Below are 18,402 nucleotides of genomic sequence, written 5' to 3' on the forward strand. Positions count from 1 at the left end.
CATATGTGGGAGGCAGTGTCCCTAAAAACTTTAAAGCGACTTTCCCAATCATCAGTGTCCCCAATTGAAATGACACAAGACCGCCAGAGCAGTTGATGTAGCACTGCTAGCCCCCCCCCAAAAAAAACAAAACAAAAACAAACAAAAAACAAAAAAACTCTTAGCTTTTATATGCAGTACCATCTTGTTTTAACACGGCAATTCAATGCCTATTGCAGACGAGAAAACTGTCACAATGCTGCCATCTAGCGGCGGTTGTGATTACTGGAGGAAAACAAACTAATGTTATCACTTGGCAAACAGCGTACTATAAGAGAGAATTTACTGTATATACATATCTCTACAAACTAAAATATTTTTTTCAGTTAAAATGTTTGATATTTCATTCATGCCAGTTTCCTTTCCGGATCAATTTGGTGACGTCGCCACCTAAACGTATATTAATCAAACACTGTAATTAACGAACGAATGAAAAACATTGGCGTTCATGTCTTTAGTAGATGCAGTTCTATGTAAAGCCAGCAGAGAGCAGTGTTTAACAACTATAGGACGCCGAGAGATTTGCTAGAAATATCTCTTAACTCGGTATCAGTCTCTGATATATTTTTGATATCATACATCTCCACACATGCTTCAAATATTGACTTTTGTCATGTGCCATGTCCTAATTAAGGCAGAAATGACAATGGTAGCGTATTTTGATGACTGACTCGCACAAAAAAGTATTAATACACATCACATGGATGAAATATTGATATCATGATTATCAATTTCAAGTTCGTCATAAAGTATTGAGAGATTGAGAGACAAGCATCCAATATTTATTGTCAATTATGTATATTTAAAACATATTTCCCTCCTCTTTTAGCTTTAAAAAATATATATAATATATAAATATAATAATAAATATATAATTTTCCCAGATTATTTCTGAAAAATAAGAAGTTGGAAATATATATATATATATATATATATATATATATATATATATATATATATATATATATATATATATATATATATATATATATGTAACATATTCACCCCCTTTTAGTTGTAAAAAATATATAATATATAAATATAATAATAAATATATATAATTTTCCAGTATTATTTCTGAAAAATAAGAAAAAAACATACAATGTAGCTCTCTCTCTTGCTAGATATGTATATATAGGCAGTTTAGAATACTGTATTTTATACATATAATAATTTATACTAATATTAGATTTCATAATATATACAAATAATAATATTATAATACAGACTAACTAGTAAAATAAAATAAAAAAGAAATAAAATCAGTCCCAAATTCAAATGGCGTAGCGCGGTAGCTTTCTGGTTGACGGCGTCTGGTTTTGGCCCTCCTTAATCTGTGACACAAAACTGCGAGCGTCTCCTCGTCTTCGTCTTCATCTCGGTCTGTGTTTACTCTGCGCATTCCACGCCCGGAGCTGCGCGCCTCTAACGTTTCACTAAAAGGACCGGAGAAGCCTTGTGCCATTGTCAATGTAAACTTTGGCCTTTTGTTTACATGCCCCCCCCCCCCCGGCCTTCCCTTTGAGGCTAACGTCCCCATCTCCCGCCCGTCTTATTGGATCACGCGGACATGCGGCGCTCGCTCGTGTCCACTCCGCGTCTGCTTTCAATTGAGCCTTTCGGGGTTTGTTGACTCGTCGGCAGCCAAGAGACGCTCTGATGTTTGCCGAGTGCCAGCTAGCGTGGGAAAGCTGCGGCCCCGGGGCCGTATGGGGCTCGTTAGCTGCTAGCATTTATGCTAACTAACATAATCTAATTTCGCGGAGTGTATGAAGATAGAACGGGAAAATTGAAAGTGAAAAACAAGTCAAAAACAAACGGATATCTTCCTATTCACTTGTGTCCACTCTAGTGGACATGAGTTTTTGGTTTAAATCTTTTGACTCATTGGAGTTACCCTTCGAAGTCCTAGTGCGGGACATCCTGGTCTTTCCAACGATGTCTCGTGTGTTTGGCTGGGCCGCGATTCACTTTGCTGGGACAAAATGGACACAAGAGTGGACACAAATGAATAGGCTATGTTGTGCGCGCGCTGCTGAAGACAAAAAAGAGGGAGGCTGGCGGGAAAGGTCGACGGAGGACATCCTGCCTTTGCGTGGTCGTCCTCGTGTGTGCCCACCTGCCTCGTCCGTCAGCGCGCGCCAATGACACCGCCGCCCACAAACGCAAACGGGAAAAGCCGCCTTTGTTCTCCCAGAGGCCATTTTGGGGACAAGGTCCTCTCGGAATGGCTTCCTCTTGAGGACGTTTCCGTGCGCTAAATGTAGATTCAATTTTAGCCCTTAAGACACTTTCATTTTGCGATACAAAAGTAGGCCCACTGAAATGTCTCAAAAAACATACCTCAACATAAGTCGGCCATTTTGGTTTGAAAATGGCAACCGCCTCTGAGTCCTTTGGGATAAATTTGGCCTGGAGATTGCTTTGAATTTTGAATCTGTCTGAAAACGGAAAAAAATTAAAAACAATTCATGTTTAAGATGAACCATTAAAATGTCTTTGGTAATGGGATGCGTTGGGGCTGCTTTGTTACTTCAGGACCTGGACAACTTGTTGTGCTTGATGGAAGCGCAAATTCCGCTCTTTATCAGAATGTCTCAAGAAAAATTATCCTCCTGAGAGCCAGCTTTTCATTTGTGTCCTCTCTTGCGTCCATTTTTGTAAAACAGCAAAGTAAATTGCATCTCAGACAAACACATGAGACATCGTTGGAGAAGCCAGGATTTACTACATAAGGACACTGGGACTTGCCCATTTAAAATTTTTTTTTTCAATGATCATTTTACTGTAATTTTTTTTCATTCTGTTCACTTTCCAAATTTTTATATTTTCTTGGGTGAGAATTCATTTTTGTTTTTTTCAACTGTTCTTTGTTTATGATATTTTCACTTACATTTTTAGATAGTAAAATAAAAAGTGCATATTCTTATTCCCAGTTTGATTTTATTTTTATTTTTTTGCCAGTTTGGATTACACATTTTTCAGATTTTTGGGAGGGTGGGAAATCAACAGTATTTTTTTTCTAGAAATCGGCAAGTTCTTATATGAGCTGTACATCAAAGTCCAGATTAGAATCTGATTTAAACGCTGTGGCCTAATCTTTAAAACTATGTTATTTTTTTGGAAAATAGTAAAATATGGAAAAATTAGCCGCTTATTTGGTTCTGGGTCTAATCGTCTTTTTTTCAACCTTCATAAAAACGTCATTTAAAAAACACGTTTTGCGTTGACTCGTCTTTGTCGTCAGTCCTCCTACATACGCTAGATGTCAGTATTGCATCAATTTTTTTTCCCTTCCTGACTTCAACATGGAGCGCTGTTTTTTAAACATAAACCCAAAGTGTTAAATATAATTAGAGGAATGCATGTGCAAAGAGAACAGGAAAAGACGGCATCCCATAATTGCACATTGTGTGCCCCCCCCCTCCGCCATTCAAAGGCTCCATTCACTCTTATCTGAGGCCAAATATTGACTGAGCCCTGTTGCTTTTTTTTTTTTGTCTTCCCAGGGAATGATCAACAAGTTGCACACAGTGGGAAATGACGCACACAAAAAAAAGAGCAAACACGATTGCTCAGATTCTTCCGTCAGTTATCAAGCGCAATTTTGGAGGACCACCACAACAAAATCAATTCTCTTAGTTGCCAATTTATTTTCAGATAAAGTATCAATGCAGTCCGGTAACATTCAAGAAACTATCGTACAAAATTACATGAAGCTCCTCAATAAAGCTCAACATAGTTGCTTGGCTGTAATATGCCAGGGGATGACGCCAAAGCTCTCTAGATTAGATAGATAGATAGATAGATAGATAGATAGATAGATAGATAGATAGATAGATAGATAGATAGATAGATAGATAGATAGATAGATAGATAGATAGATAGATAGATAGATAGATAGAGATAAAAAGTTAGCTAGCTAGCAGATAGATAGATAGATAGATAGATAGATAGATAGATAGATAGATAGATAGATAGATAGATAGATAGATAGATAGATAGATAGATAGATAGATAGTTAGCTTGCTAGCTTGAAGATAGATCTATCTATCTATCTATCTATCTATCTATCTATCTATCTATCTATCTATCTATCTATCTATCTATCTACTAGCTAGCTAACTTTTTAGATAGAGATAGATAGATAGATAGATAGATAGATAGATAGATAGATAGATAGATAGATAGATAGATCTATCTTCAAGCTAGCAAGCTAACTATCTATCTATCTATCTATCTATCTATCTATCTATCTATCTATCTATCTATCTATCTATCTATCTATCTATCTATCTATCTATCTATCTATCTGTCTGTCTATCTATCTAGCAAGCTAACCCGCGAGCTGTCCATCAAGCTAGCAAACTAATCTCGCTAGCTCTCTCTCTAAGCCTGTCTAGTTAAAGTGCACCAAGTGAGGGGTTTTATAGCCTTAAAATGTATATAATAAACACAAATGTATGTATTAGCAAAAATTAACAAGGACATACACAATAATAAATGTAACATGTGCAATAATAGATGTGATATGTGCAATAATAAACACGTAACATTAAAAAAAAAAAAAAGACCAAATGACACTAAAAACACAAAGTTACTTTCCGCGGATTTCACTTAATGCGGGCCATTTTGGACCGTAACGCCAGCGAGAATCGAGGGAAGACTGTATTCTTACTCAATTGCAGCTTTGCGATCCTCGGGCCGCCACTTTCTCTCTTTGCACGAGTGGGCCGGGCTGTCCAATCCACTGGGGGTCTCCGTAGCGGCGAGGGAGGGAAGGGGAGGGGAGGGGAGGGACGCCCTCCCTGCATGCGGGATACCCTCGCACCCTCGCGCTCGCCCTCATTCGCGCTTGGCTCCTACGCAGGCACACAGCGCACGAGAGAGTGGGAGAGAGAGAAAAAAGAGAGAGCGAGGGTCAATGTGAGAGAGAGAGCGAGTGAGCACCACTGGCCCGGATCGAGAACTTTTTCTTCAGTGGAGCACAACATCCATCGGAACACTTCAAGCTCGCCTCGTTATTTCAAAAGGTAACTTTGGTCTCCTTTGCATCTGTGCCGCGTTCAAAACACGTCTCCTCGTGGGACATTTTACACATTTTAGTGCTCGTACAAAAAGAGGAGAGGAAGTGGATTCTTTTGGTTTTTCTTATTTTATGCGGTTCGTATCCCGTTTTTTTAAAGTTGCAAAGAGTCTCGCACGCAAACTTCGATGAGCGGAGTCCGCACGCGATGGATCCGTCACTTTGCAAAAGTTTCCGCGACGTTTGGCGTTTTCATTCAATTGCGCAGCGTGAACGCAACACGAGTGATTTTGAATCGCAAATGTTGGTTGGAGCTGCTCGCAAAGTTTGAATTGCGGAGCTTTGAACGCAGCGCCAAGTGTTTTTCATTCGAAAAGACAACGCTCAATTGAACAGCCCGAACGCACCAAAAGCGTTAGACTTGACATCGCTTTTCAGTTTGCACTTAAAAGTTGGATTTATAGTACGTACACTTTGAACGCAACCCTAACGTTTTAATTCAAGAAATCCTGCTGTCGATTCGCGGATCTCATTGATAACGAATAAATGCCAGTGTTTTACTTTTTTTGAACTGTAGACCACGAATGCAACACTGACGAACACGCCATGCGTGTTAAAATGATTAATAATAATAATTAAAAAAAACACTTTGCACATAATAAACGTGTCAAACATCAAAGTAGCGCCGGCGTTTTGATTAAAAAAATCTTGTGGGATTTGTGGACCATGAATGCAACACTGAGTATTTTAATTTAAGAAATGACAATATTAAATTGTGGACAATGAACGTCCCACTAATCCAACACGTTTATGACTTTAGTTTCTGACGATAGAAAAGCGTTTAAACCTATGTACCCTGAATGCACCACACGTTACTGATTCGTGAAATCACACTTTTTGTGGTTTATAGGCTACTGGTTAGCACTTTTATTCGTCTCACAGTTCAGAGCTCGTGGGTTCAAATCTGGGTGGAGGTTGCATGTTCTCTCGAGCCAATGTGTTTTTTTTCCCCTGACATCTAAAAAACATGCATGGTGGTTTGATCGTAGACTTTAAATTGTATGTATGTAAACATTTAAGTGCAATCCAAATGTTGCGAGCAAAAGAAATTATTATTGCTTCAAGGTCCACAAATTGAGAGCAAGATTTCTTGAATCGAATCTTTAGTGGTGCGTTCAGGGGGTCTGTGTAAGAGTAAGTGCAATTTTGGGTGCAAAGCGAAAATAATGTGATTGATTGATCAATTCAAACATTTTTGGTGCGTTCGGGGTGCTCAATTCAATCGTGTGATTTTCTTGAATGAAAAACACTCGGTGCTGCCTTCAGGCTCCACAGTTTAAATTGTGAGCGTTTTCCCTTCTTTTTAAATAACATTTGTAGGTGAAAAAAGATTAAACAAAACACAGGTTTCTGAGCAAAAAGCAGAGATAACTTTTGGTGGAAAAACACATGATTTTGAATACACGTTTTTTCCCCCTTTTATGTTAAAACAACAAGAAAAACTGACAAAAGTTCTTTGACTGGAGAAAAAGATTGAAATACTGAAATATAGAAATTCAAAGATATGCAGCTGGCTCAAGTTGAACATAAACAAATGATCCACGAATGATCATTTGCTCTCGCAATTGCAACAAATACTTTCTACAAGCTACCGTGATGCGAATTATCTTAAAAAAATATCTTCAGAGCATACTTACACAAATTTGCTGAATCATCAGCTGTCAAAATTTTTGCCATTTCCGTCGCTCTTATCGCTATAACGAGCTGAGATTCACCTCCTAATCTTGATCATCTACTCAAAAGCTGTGCTGATCTCAAATCTAATTTGTCGTCATCTACCAGGTTTTATTCATCATTACGGTGGTTTACAACTCTGAAATTCACAGACAAGGTCCACCAGACCTTCTGCTATGCAATGGGTGTCAAACCCAAGACCCGGGGGCCAGATCCGGCCCGCCGTATCAATTTATGTGGCCTGCGAAATGCTAATAACGACTTCACGTTTCTGGCTAAAATACCATATTTACAGCTTATTTTCACCTTTTTTGTTCCCCTTTTTGAACAGTTTTTAGCGGCCTCCGATTTCCAAATGTGTAAAATTGACTTGACTTTACAGTCACAATGGGCCTCCGAGTGAAACTGCAATGTGGCCGGTGATGAAAATGAGTTTGACAGCCTCGTTCTATGCCTTCCCGTGAAACGTTAACGAATATATTCGTTGCTAGCAGTCAGAATTATTCGCTCTTTACATGCTAATGAGCACAAATCATTTGTAGTGCACATTTTACAGGACTAGCTATGTAAAAAAAATCCCCGAATGGAGACTAGGAATGAGTAAAGTGATTGTGGTGGGTTGTATGGGTGAGTGGGTGAGGAGGAGGTCGTGAGGCTGGGTTAAAGTGTGAATACGTGCATTTGCTAGTGGGGGGGGGGGGGGGGGGGTACAATGAATGATGAACAACAACAAGAAAAAGAAAAAAAAAGCGTTGAAATGGAAAGGTCCGCACGGCGTAGCGTAACTAAAGCCACATTTACATATGAAAACTTGCCGCTGAAAGAAATTCCGACAGTGTTGCCGCTGGTATTGTGGATCGGGGCAGCGCTAAGGCTAACCGCTATTGCCTGAATCAGTCATTCTCATCCGGAGAATCGCTGGATTAAATGTCACAAGTATGCACAGTGTTTTGTCTTTTGAGTGCAGTTCAGTTGTATTTAACTTTTAAGTGCAACAGTTAGATTCAATGTAAACAATGTTATTTAGGTACTACTTAAGTTAGTTAGGTGCAGAGTTATTATATTTATCCAATATGTTTAGAATCAAAGAAGCTCAATTTTTCCATCAATTAATCCAATGAAATTTCATTTTGCATCTAAGTGTGATGCAAAAGATTTTGCCTGTTTATTAACAAATGATGTTTATTTGGTATTGTTTACAAAAAATACACAAACTACAGTGAAGCAATGCAACATGAGAGAGATGGATGTTGTACTCAAACTTTTCAAAACTGACTGTTTTCCAAAATAAAGGCAGATGTTTGAAAAAGTCTTATTTTGATTAAACAGGAAATACAAGCGGTATGCTTGCATCAATATTGAAGCCAAGTATTGAGTTTTGATTAACAAAATAGTACCCCCAGAAAATTACAATTTTAAAGGAAGTTCAGTACACATTTTCTCTTGAAATTTCATGAAATTAATGATCATTTCCTGTTCGTTTAATTCAGGGCTAGGGAACACAATGAGCTGTATCTAGCTTGTTTTTGATGTCTCCCTCTTTCAAAGAACGTGACACACACACACACACACACACACACACACACACACACACACATATATATATATATATATATATATATATATATATATATATATATATATATATATATATATATATATATATATATATATATATATATATATATATATATATATGATGTGGAATGCTTTGGCTCATATCTTATTGGATGAATGGATGGCTGAATGGATGATGGTGACTCCCAAGCCCGAGTCACTGCGCAAAGTGGAGTTTATCTTTTCCCACGAGGCTCCCCTCAAATGACTTTTTTTCCCATGGGCCATCTTTCCTTGGCCGGGGCCACAAAGCCACCACATCACTGGGATCTCCCTCCCTTCCACCCTCCCTCCCTCCCTCCCTCGCCTTCCTTTCCTGCATCGATATTTAGAATAAAAAGAAGCTGAACACAAAAATGCGTCAAAAATAGGATTCGAGAAATGACAAATATGTCAAGTGAGCTTGCAAAAAGTCTTCCTAAATCACTGAACATTGTCAGAAGGTTAAAAAAAAAAAGCGAACAAAAACAAAGGGAACATGTGACCGAGCCGTCAATAACGTGGCAACAATCCCTTGAATGAGTTTTTGACGCCAGCTGAGCTACATTCCAGGATGCAAGAAAGATGGCTGCCGCTATCCCGCTCGCGATCGTCCGGAAAACTCCGGAGCTGCGATGAATGATTGATTGCAAAGGCAGGAAGACAGTTATGACCCAAAAGAATGTAACTGCCAAATTTTTTTTTTTCCTTTCTCGCTGACAAAAAAGTCTGACGTTGATTGGTCCGTGATGACATCATCATTTTCATCGTCATCATCGTTTTTCCCCAATAATTAAAGCCATCGCAGAATGAAGTGTCACTATTGACATTTTGTTGTGGTCTGCTGGAATTCCCACAATTTATTCCATTCGCTAAAGACGCTTTTGCCTTTTTGAATGCCCTTTCCCCGCCCCCGCCAAACTACCATCATCCAGTCTTCATTACTCAAACGTAGCTCATACATTCCAGATGCAAATTTTTTTTTTAATGTCATGCAAAGAGTGCGTGTGTGCGTGTGACCGTTGACATAATAGTGTATCTCGGCGCGGCTGCTCAGCACGTGTGCTTGTGTGCGCTTTTCCTCATGGTGATGACATCATCACACTTGAAGGCACAAATCTTATCGTGACATGATGTGACATAGACACCAAACAAGAAAACGCTCTACACTGCATTAAATGTCACGTCAAAATATATTTTAAGGATATTCTGCCAATCGTTAAAATGTGCATGGTTGGTCGCAAATGGCCCCCTGACTGTAGTTTGGACACCACTCAGTTATACCTGTAACTAGCTAGCTAACTATCTAGCTACAGGTTTTTCTAACTTGTTTTATCTTTTGTATGTATATATCTTATGTAACTATCTTACTAGCTATCTAGCTAGCAAGCTACAGGTCTATCGAACTTAATTTATCTGTTGTAGAAGCCAGCTAGCCAACTATCTATCTAGCTAAACAGCTAACTATCAAGCTACAGGCTTATCTAACTTGTTGTATCTGTTTTACATATATAGCGAAGTAACTTACTAGCTATCTAACTTATTTTATCTGTTGTAGAAGCTAGCAAGCTAACTATCCACCTAGCTAAGCAGCTAACTATCTCGCGACAGGCTTATCCAACTTGTTTTATCTGTTGCATGTATCTAGCTAGTAAGCTACAGGTCTATCAAACTTATGTTATCTGTTGTAGAAGTAGCTAAGTATCGAGCTAGCAAGCTAGATACAAGAAAATATGAGCATGTGTTGGACTATATGCCGCGGGCCATTAAAATGTGGAGATGGGAGACCACTGCATGAGATAGGCATGTAGCTCGCTAGCAAACTAAATACCTAATTAAAAAGCTAACTATCTAGCTAGCTAGAGGTTTATCTAACTTGTTCTATCTGTTATAACTATATAGCTAGCTACAAAACCAGCTAATCGTCGCACGAGCAAGCTACAGATCTATCTACTTTTATCTGTTGTAGCAGCTAGCTAACTATCTAGCTAGCAAGTTAGATATAAGAAGATCTAGGCAGGGGTTGGACATATAATTCAAAACAAAGCTATTTCTTTTCATCCATAAAAATTGTAGCTTCCAGTTGCTCGCCTGATGTGTTATGCTTTGGATCATAAGTTGGTCCTTGAACTTAGCTAAAGAAGCTGTTTGCCATTTTCAACTGCTATCAAAATTCATGTTTGGGAACCAAAATTGTTGTTTTGTTCAAGGAGAAGTTGCGTGTGTGCGGTCAGCGAGGGAGAGGCCGCTTTCTTGGTGTTTTGGTTGGTTGGTTACGCGGGTCGTTTAAAGGACACGGCCAGGACGGCGGTAAAGTATCTGGCTAATCTGCCGCCATTACACTGATTAAGTCGCCGGGGATTTGACGTTCCCATCAGCCGCAATCAATGGCTCCAAAATCAATAGGGACATGCGAGATCCTCTCAGGAGCACGCCCATCTGTGCGCCAACAAAAACGTCAATAAATGTTGAACTACACGGATTTGGGGGATTTTTAAAAAATGTATTATTAAGCGGTTTATGAACCTGCTGCGGTTTCCCTCCTTTACACGTCCGTGTTTTAAAATTTAATCCCTCCGTCCGCTCGGTTGCTTCCCATCCTTTCACTTTTTATCTGTCACGCGATAACTAATCTGGCACTCGCTTTTAGTGTTGATTAAGGTCCCTGTAAGGAAAATAAAAGCAGTGCAGCTAAACAAATAGGACTATAGCAAAACTATAGTTTATGTGATTGTTTTTTATAGTTTATCTAATTGTTATGTTTAATATTTTCATATGCTTAAAAAGAACACAGCTGTAGCTAGCCGGCAAGTAGGGTTAGCTTAGCTCCTATTGAACTAAAAGATAGAAAACAAATAGAAAAACTAAAAAAAAAGTTATTCTCATCCTGCTGTAAATGCATTTATTATAATTCTATCTTGTAGTAAAAAAATCTACCAAGTGCCGATTAAATAAATATCTAAAGTTATTTTGCATATTAATAAGTACAGGAAGAAAACTAGCTTAGCTTCTGTATAACTAAAAAGTACAACCAGAGACTAAAAGAGCATTTATCTAAATGAGCTGAAAAAGGAGTTCTTTGACCATTTTTCACATCATTTACCAGATTTGCCCCAAAAAAATCGCTTTAAAGAAACTTTCCTTTCGCTAACAGGAGCATGGTTTAGCGGAGAGTGACGCTAAAACCGATCAAGCTAACATAATTGAAAAGTAACAAAAATGCACAAATGTGCCACGATTTGTGTTCCAGGATGAGGCAGTGTAAAGGTTGGAGGAGTGGGCTGCTGCTGCTGGTTCTACTGGGAGTTCTGGGGACGTCGGCGCAGAAGCTGCCCACGCGAGATGAGGGACTTTTCCAGATGCAGATCCGAGACAAATCCATCTTCCACGACTCATCCGTCATTCCCGACGGAGCCGAGATCAGCGGCTATCTCTTCAGGGACACGCCCAAAAGGTTAAAATAAAAACATTGTGTAATCTGTATTTTTTTGGTTTATGAACCTCAACATCAAAATTTTAACGGAAAATGTATTTTTGGATCATAAGTTTTTAACTTATTTATTCAACTACTTTTACATTTTTCTTTTCTCTTTACAAACTGCCTGGTTACAACAAAATAATGTCTTCAACACGGAATGAATATGAATGCATATTTAGGAATAAGAGCAGAATCAATATATTTCCAAAATAGACACATGTGGATTGTTAGAATACTGCACCGACACAATAGTAAAAATCTTGGTGCGTTAACTAGTGGAAAGCGCCCCCTGGTGGTGGGTTGAATATCAGTTCAAACTCAAAATCAGTGTTTTTACAAAGAGCTATTCTGTCTCCCTTTGTTAACAGGAGATTGCCCCCTAGTGGCTGGTAAAACAAACAAAAACTATCACTGGACTATAAGCCACAGGGTTCAAAGTGTGAGAAAAAAGTAAGGGCTCACGATTTGAAATTTACAATAAATAAGCTCGGTTAAACTTGTGCGATTTCAAGATAAATAATTAATCTGAGAGACACGTCATCACGCCTGTCGGTGCTGTGGTTTTGGTTAGCAACAAATGGGCTCAACTCTTACATATCCCGGTCTGAACCAAGTCTGATGCGGGTTCTTGTAACGGTTCCCCCAGGTACTACTTTGTTGTAGAAGAAGACAACACGCCGCTGTCGGTGACGGTGACGCCGTGCGACGCGCCGCTGGAGTGGACGCTGACCTTGCAGGAGCTGCCCGAGGAAGCCAGCGGCGAGGCGTCAGGTAACGACTAGTGCGATGTGGAAAAGTGTGCGTGTCGGCCGGCTTTTCATTAAGTCGCTCCGTCTGACCGCTCGTGGGCCGGCATGCCTTTAATTTGAAAGTCGGCGCGCGTGAATCAAAGACGTTACGTCCCTTTACTTTGGCCGTCCCTAACGTTTTAAGTCGGGTCCTGCTCCGTCCACATCTGTCTTCCCTGCTGTCCCCTTGGGCAATTCGATGGTGTCCTTTTGCACCCTCCATTTCTGCTCAGTTCAATACGATGATATCACAAAAACATTTTCAACAATATCGATGGTATTACCATACTTGAGCAGTGATACCGATGATATTGTGATGTTTTTCCACATCACAAAACTTCATTGTCAGTGATAAACAAAGCGATACTTTTCCAAAATGTTGCCGACAATAATAAAGGCCTGGTGTCTTAATTTATTTCCACCTATAGTTTTATGCTACTTTTCCATATCATAGAACTTTGTCTGTATTGCAAGTAAGACTGATAATATCATGATACTTTATCATTGATCCCAATCATGGCTCATTGCCAGAAAACAGAGTGTATATCATAATACTTTTCCACATCATGAAACTTTGCAAACGATATAAACAGATGATCAAAATTTGCCAGTGATACTGATGACATTTGTGATGTTTTTTCATATCACACTTTAGTCAATGATACCAACAGCATCATAATTTGTTGCCAACTGTCGTGTTACAACTTTTCCGTTTCATATAACTTCTGCATTACAACCATACTAATAGTCTCATGATACTTTACCGTTGATAGATTATATTTCAATTCATTTCCATCATCATACTCTTCTACATTTTGATACTGCCAATAGTACTAGTATTATCAGCATACTTTGCATTACTGATGCTTTTCCATATCACAAACATTTGCCATTGATACCAATGGCATCTTTTTTTATTGCCACCTAGATTTACCTGTTTTTCCCTATCATATAACTATACCAGCAAGTTGAATGAAAATTCTGATAGTATCGTGATACTTTACCATTGAGAGTATTCCAATTCACTGCCAGCGATGCAGATAGTATCGTGATACTTTTGACATAATGAAACTTTGCCAGTATTACTGATAGTATCAAAATACTTTGCAAACGCGAAGGATAGTATTACCATGCCGTGCCAACGATACAGAGAATTTGCCGCGTCGCGAAACTTTGTCGGGGCGACACGGTGGCGAGTGGTTAGCGTATCTAACACCTGGATGAAAGTCACATCCAACCTCAATCCGATGATTTATTGCTCGCGTTTGCCGTTGCCGACTTGTTCCTGGCGTCGATAGGAACCGTGTCGCTTCCCTAAGTGAAGCAAGCGTTTCAAATTTGGACCGGGGAGTTTGTTCTCATGGCTGCGCTGGGAGCAGATCACTGGAGCGTTAATTTTTAGTACACCGCCGAGAACACCCTCTGGTTGACAAACATAATATTATGGTTTCTCGAGCAAGAGCTCGAACTGTTTCCGAAGCCGCAAGGCGCTCCTTTGTAGCCCGGGCCAAGTCGCCGGCACGGGCTGTGATCTTTTCGGGATGTTTGCAGTGAAAACACCACGGGCGCGCTTGTGGATAATTGTGCGCGGGAGGCAATAATCATCATTGCTTCCACCCTTCAATAGAAGGAGGAAGGAAAAACCCTGCGTCAGCATTAACAATAACATGGAGACACAATACTTCTCCAGCAATCTGATGGCCTAACTTTGCAAGAGACGGTTTTTCAACGACTGTGATTAACTTGATATTTCGTCAACAATACAGATAGTATTATAATACTTTGCCGATGATACCTATCGGTGCACAATTATTTTCAATAATAGATATAGTATTACGATACATTTGCTATCACTAATAGCGCTAGCGGTTAGCGGAGCTAGCGGAAATGAGCAGCACTAGATGCTAGCAGCAATAACGCTCAACTGCCCTATTTGAACGATGAGAGCTGTTGGATTACTTTTCGAAGACACTTCAATGGACGTAAATAACTCGACTGAAAGCTGCCGTTCCTACTGATCACTTTTCGACAAACCAGACTTACCCAAATGTGCTGTTTTAGCCAGCAAAATCTACTGTCATTTTCACAAACAAAATTGGGAGATACAGTATTTAGAAGTAGAAAAAGAACCCAACAGTTCTTATACATACCCTAACATTATTCTATATCATTTCAATAGGAAATCTGAATACCAAAATAGTCGTTACTCGCAACTCTAAGCATGACGATACTCTGTCAACAATACTGAGCGCGCGCCCGTGTGGTTTTCAGGGGAGCCCGAGCCGTTGGACCAGCAGAAGCAGCAGGTGACGGTGGACGAGGGCACGGAGCTGTTCACCTACAAGGGCAACGACGTGGAGTCCTACGTGGCCACCAGCACGCCATCCGGCCTCTACCAGCTGGAGCTGCTGTCCACCGAGAAGGACAGCAACTTCAAGGTGTACGCCTCCACCACACCGGAGTCGGACCAGCCTTACCCGGAGCTGCCCTACGACCCCCGCGTGGACGTGACCTCGCTGGGCCGCACCACCGTCACCCTGGCCTGGAAGCCCACGCCCACCGGCTTCCTGATGGGCCAGCCCGTGCAGTACTGCGTGGTCATCAACAAGGAGCACAACTTCAAGAGCATGTGCGCCGCCGAGGCCAAGATGGGCGCCGACGACGCCTTCATGCAGGCGCCCAAGCCGGGCAGGGACTTCAGCCCGTTCGACTTCGCCCACTTCGGCTTCGTCCCGCCCGGCAAAGACAGAGGCCCGACGAGCAACAAGATCTCGCGGGCGTACCCGGCCAAGGCCAAAATGTCGGACATTCACAAGTTGTGCATCGGAAACAAAAACATCTTCACCGTCTCCGACCTGAAGCCCGACACGCAGTACTACTTTGACGTCTTCGCCGTCAACTCGGCCACCAACACCAGCACGGCTTACGTGGGCACCTTCGCCCGTACCAAGGAGGAAGCCCGGCAGAAGACGGCGGAGCTGAAGGACGGCAAGGTGTCCGACGTGTTCATCAAGAGAAAAGGCAGCAAGTTCCTCCGTTTCGCCCCCGTGTCGTCGCACCAACGGGTGACGCTTTTCGTGCACGCCTGCCTGGACGCCGTACAGGTGCAGGTCAGGCGCGACGGCAAGCTCCTGCTCTCGCAAAACGTGGAGGGCGTGCGGCAGTTCCAACTCCGCGGCAAGCCCAAGGCCAAGTACCTGATCCGCCTGCGGGGCAGCCGCAAGGGCGCCTCCACCCTGAAGGTGCTGGCCACCACCCGAGCGGGCAGCAAGCAGCCCTTCCCGTCCCTTCCCGAGGACACCCGCATCAAGGCCTTCGACAAACTGCGCACCTGCTCCTCCGTCACCGTGGCCTGGCTGGGGACGCAGGAGCGCAACAAATACTGCGTATACCGCAAGGAGGTGGCCGACGACTACGGCGAGGAGCAGAGGCGGCGCGAGCAGAACCGCTGCGCCGGGCCCGAGACGCGGCGCAAGTCCGAGAAGGTCCTGTGCAAGTACTTCTACAGCCCCAACCTGCAGAAGGCGGTCACCACCGAGACGGTGACCGGGCTGGAGCCCGGCAAGAGCTACCTGCTGGACGTCTACGTGGTGGCGCACAGCGGCCACTCGGTCAAGTACCAGAGCAAACTGGTCAAAACGCGGAAGTACTGCTAAAAATGACTACGCACAGAGGAAGAAATCTATTATAAATATATCTATGGAATAAGTTTATTTAACTCTTTGAAAGATATCCAGACTGACTACTCACCCGCGGCGGAAGACGGAACTGTTGCCGGAGACGTCCGCCTGTATATTTATGTTTACATTTCCCCCGTCCCACTTCGAGGGCAGGCTCGTCTTTCGTCGTCGCTGCATGATTATTGACTGTCGGGAATCAAAAAACAAAAAAGTGACCGATTATTTTGGATACGCTTTTAACGGGATGCAAACACGTGCGGGAACTCGGAGACGCCGATTGTGGACGGAACGGTTTTTCAAGACGTTCGAACGTACGCGCAAATATCTTTGAGCGAGCGTAGTTGTGGCCCGAAGGCTAAAATTTTAGCATTTATCCCTCATACGGCTGCGAGGTGCTGACTTGCACATGCGTAAGTTGAAAAAAAAACGGAAAACTCATTCGAACGTACCTGCAATTACGATTGAACGCGTTTGCAAGTACGTACAAACGTACTTAAACATGTGCAAAGAAACTGGTGGGCTAAATGCGACAAACGCTGCTTTTTTTTCTCCAATAGTGTTGACTTGCATATACGCAAGTGAAAAAATATTTTCACAGCGTACAATGGCCTACAATACACCAATACAGTCCAAAAGTACTGAATAAAAAAAATGTACATTCAAAAGTCAATTAAACTTTTTTTTTTCAAAAGTAAGTACTCGACAATAAGTGAAAATAGATATTGTTGTGCCAAAATACTTTTCCTTTATGTTGCTTTCGCCACATTTGCAGCTCCACGCTTCCGTACGTGGGTTAAAATCCGTTTTTTTTAAACTATTGCAGTTGAAACAGTTTTTTGACACGAGTAGCCGCACTTTGACTAAGATACAGAGCGTGACGACGTTTTCCACCACTGCACGCCACAATCAGTCCGGACCATGATGGCGGTTCATCAAATGATCCATCCGTCGTCTTATATTAAAGACAAATGTGTTTGAAGTGTTCATGTCCAGTGTTCCCTCGCGGATATTAAGCAATCATTTTTGTTGTACAATTACTTGTTGTGATACCCTTGCATGTGGGAAAGGACAGCCACAGTCGCCGATGCACTTTTCAGCCATCTATGAAATGGCGGGAGAACAGTATAACAGAAACGCTGCTGCTGCTGTTGGCCACAGCTCACACTCACTCAGATGGAGATCAGGCAATACGTTACAATACATTCTGAATTTTTCTGTGGATTTTATGCCGGCAGTTTTTCTGTTTGTCCTCAAAATTTGAACAATGTCTTTCAAAAATTTGTTTTACTAAGTTCAATTGTGTTTAAAGTGTGTGTTAAGGGTGGTTTATAAGGTCTCTATAATGCATATTTTCACCTGTTGCAAATTGCATCATTGTATGTATGTGTGTGTGTACACATACAGTATATATATATATATATATATATATATATATATATATATATATATATATATATATATATATATATATATATATATATATATACATGCCATAATCAGTCACTTTTTCATTTTTTGACTTTCATCTGAAAAGAGAACGAAAGATCGAGACGCGGATTGAGGAAGCTTTCTTGTACAGACCTCTGGCTTCCTAATCTCCTCCAAGATGTACCAAGACTTTTAAATTATTTTATGCTTTTTCTTTCCGTGTTTTTCTTGACAAAGTGTTACCATGACATTCCCTTGTGTAATCTCTCTCTTGTAAGTGTCCCGTGCTTGCCGATGTTGTGTTATTATCACTGTCTCGATGTGCGTGTTTGCCACTGCCCGAATGTGTGCGTGAGTGTGTGTCACATGTACATAGTTGTCCTGCCAATATTCATGTACATAAACACTAAATATAGAAGACGTAATCCCTGTGTCACCCCGGGTGTCGTGTTCTTTTCGTCGGTGAGCAATCCAGATCAAAGTGACATTGGAAATGATCACGAGGTCTACGAGTCGAACGTGTCAACAATTTCTCAACAGAAATGTCCCCAAAAGTGCGCAATGGTGTATAAAGGACAGAGTAAGTCTAAACTTTAAACTGTATTCATGAGACGTGAGCAAAAACCAACAACG

The 18,402-nt window shown here is 41.2% G+C and overlaps 2 protein-coding genes across 4 annotated transcripts in view; one reads left to right on the plus strand and one right to left on the minus strand.

Moving 5' to 3' along the window:
- Nucleotides 1–1,582: 1,582 nt before the first annotated feature.
- LOC148416695 (uncharacterized) overlaps nucleotides 1,583–18,402 on the minus strand; it is a 100,704-nt gene continuing 83,884 nt past the window's right edge. For all 3 annotated transcript variants that reach the window (XM_088426316.1, XM_088426317.1, XM_088426315.1), the window contains 5 exons: nucleotides 16,412–16,527; nucleotides 4,718–4,901; nucleotides 2,383–2,480; nucleotides 2,159–2,296; nucleotides 1,583–2,014 (listed from right to left, as the gene is read on the minus strand). In XM_088426316.1, the coding sequence (XP_088282442.1) occupies nucleotides 2,171–2,296; nucleotides 2,383–2,480; nucleotides 4,718–4,901; nucleotides 16,412–16,527 (524 nt within the window). In that variant the 3' untranslated portion in view covers nucleotides 1,583–2,014; nucleotides 2,159–2,170. The remainder of the gene's footprint in view (nucleotides 2,015–2,158; nucleotides 2,297–2,382; nucleotides 2,481–4,717; nucleotides 4,902–16,411; nucleotides 16,528–18,402) is intronic.
- ndnf (neuron-derived neurotrophic factor) lies at nucleotides 4,889–17,770 on the plus strand. The gene is made up of 4 exons (XM_088426314.1): nucleotides 4,889–5,072; nucleotides 11,646–11,849; nucleotides 12,520–12,644; nucleotides 14,933–17,770. The coding sequence occupies exons 2-4, from the start codon at nucleotides 11,647–11,649 to the stop codon at nucleotides 16,315–16,317; spliced, it is 1,713 nt and encodes a 570-aa protein (XP_088282440.1). The 5' UTR covers nucleotides 4,889–5,072; nucleotide 11,646; the 3' UTR covers nucleotides 16,318–17,770.

The sequence above is a fragment of the Hippichthys cyanospilos genome, chromosome 10, assembly GCF_059441005.1.
Source record: "Hippichthys cyanospilos isolate Australia breed blue-spotted pipefish chromosome 10, RoL_Hcya_1.0, whole genome shotgun sequence".
In the NCBI taxonomy this organism is placed as follows: Eukaryota; Metazoa; Chordata; class Actinopteri; order Syngnathiformes; family Syngnathidae; genus Hippichthys; species Hippichthys cyanospilos.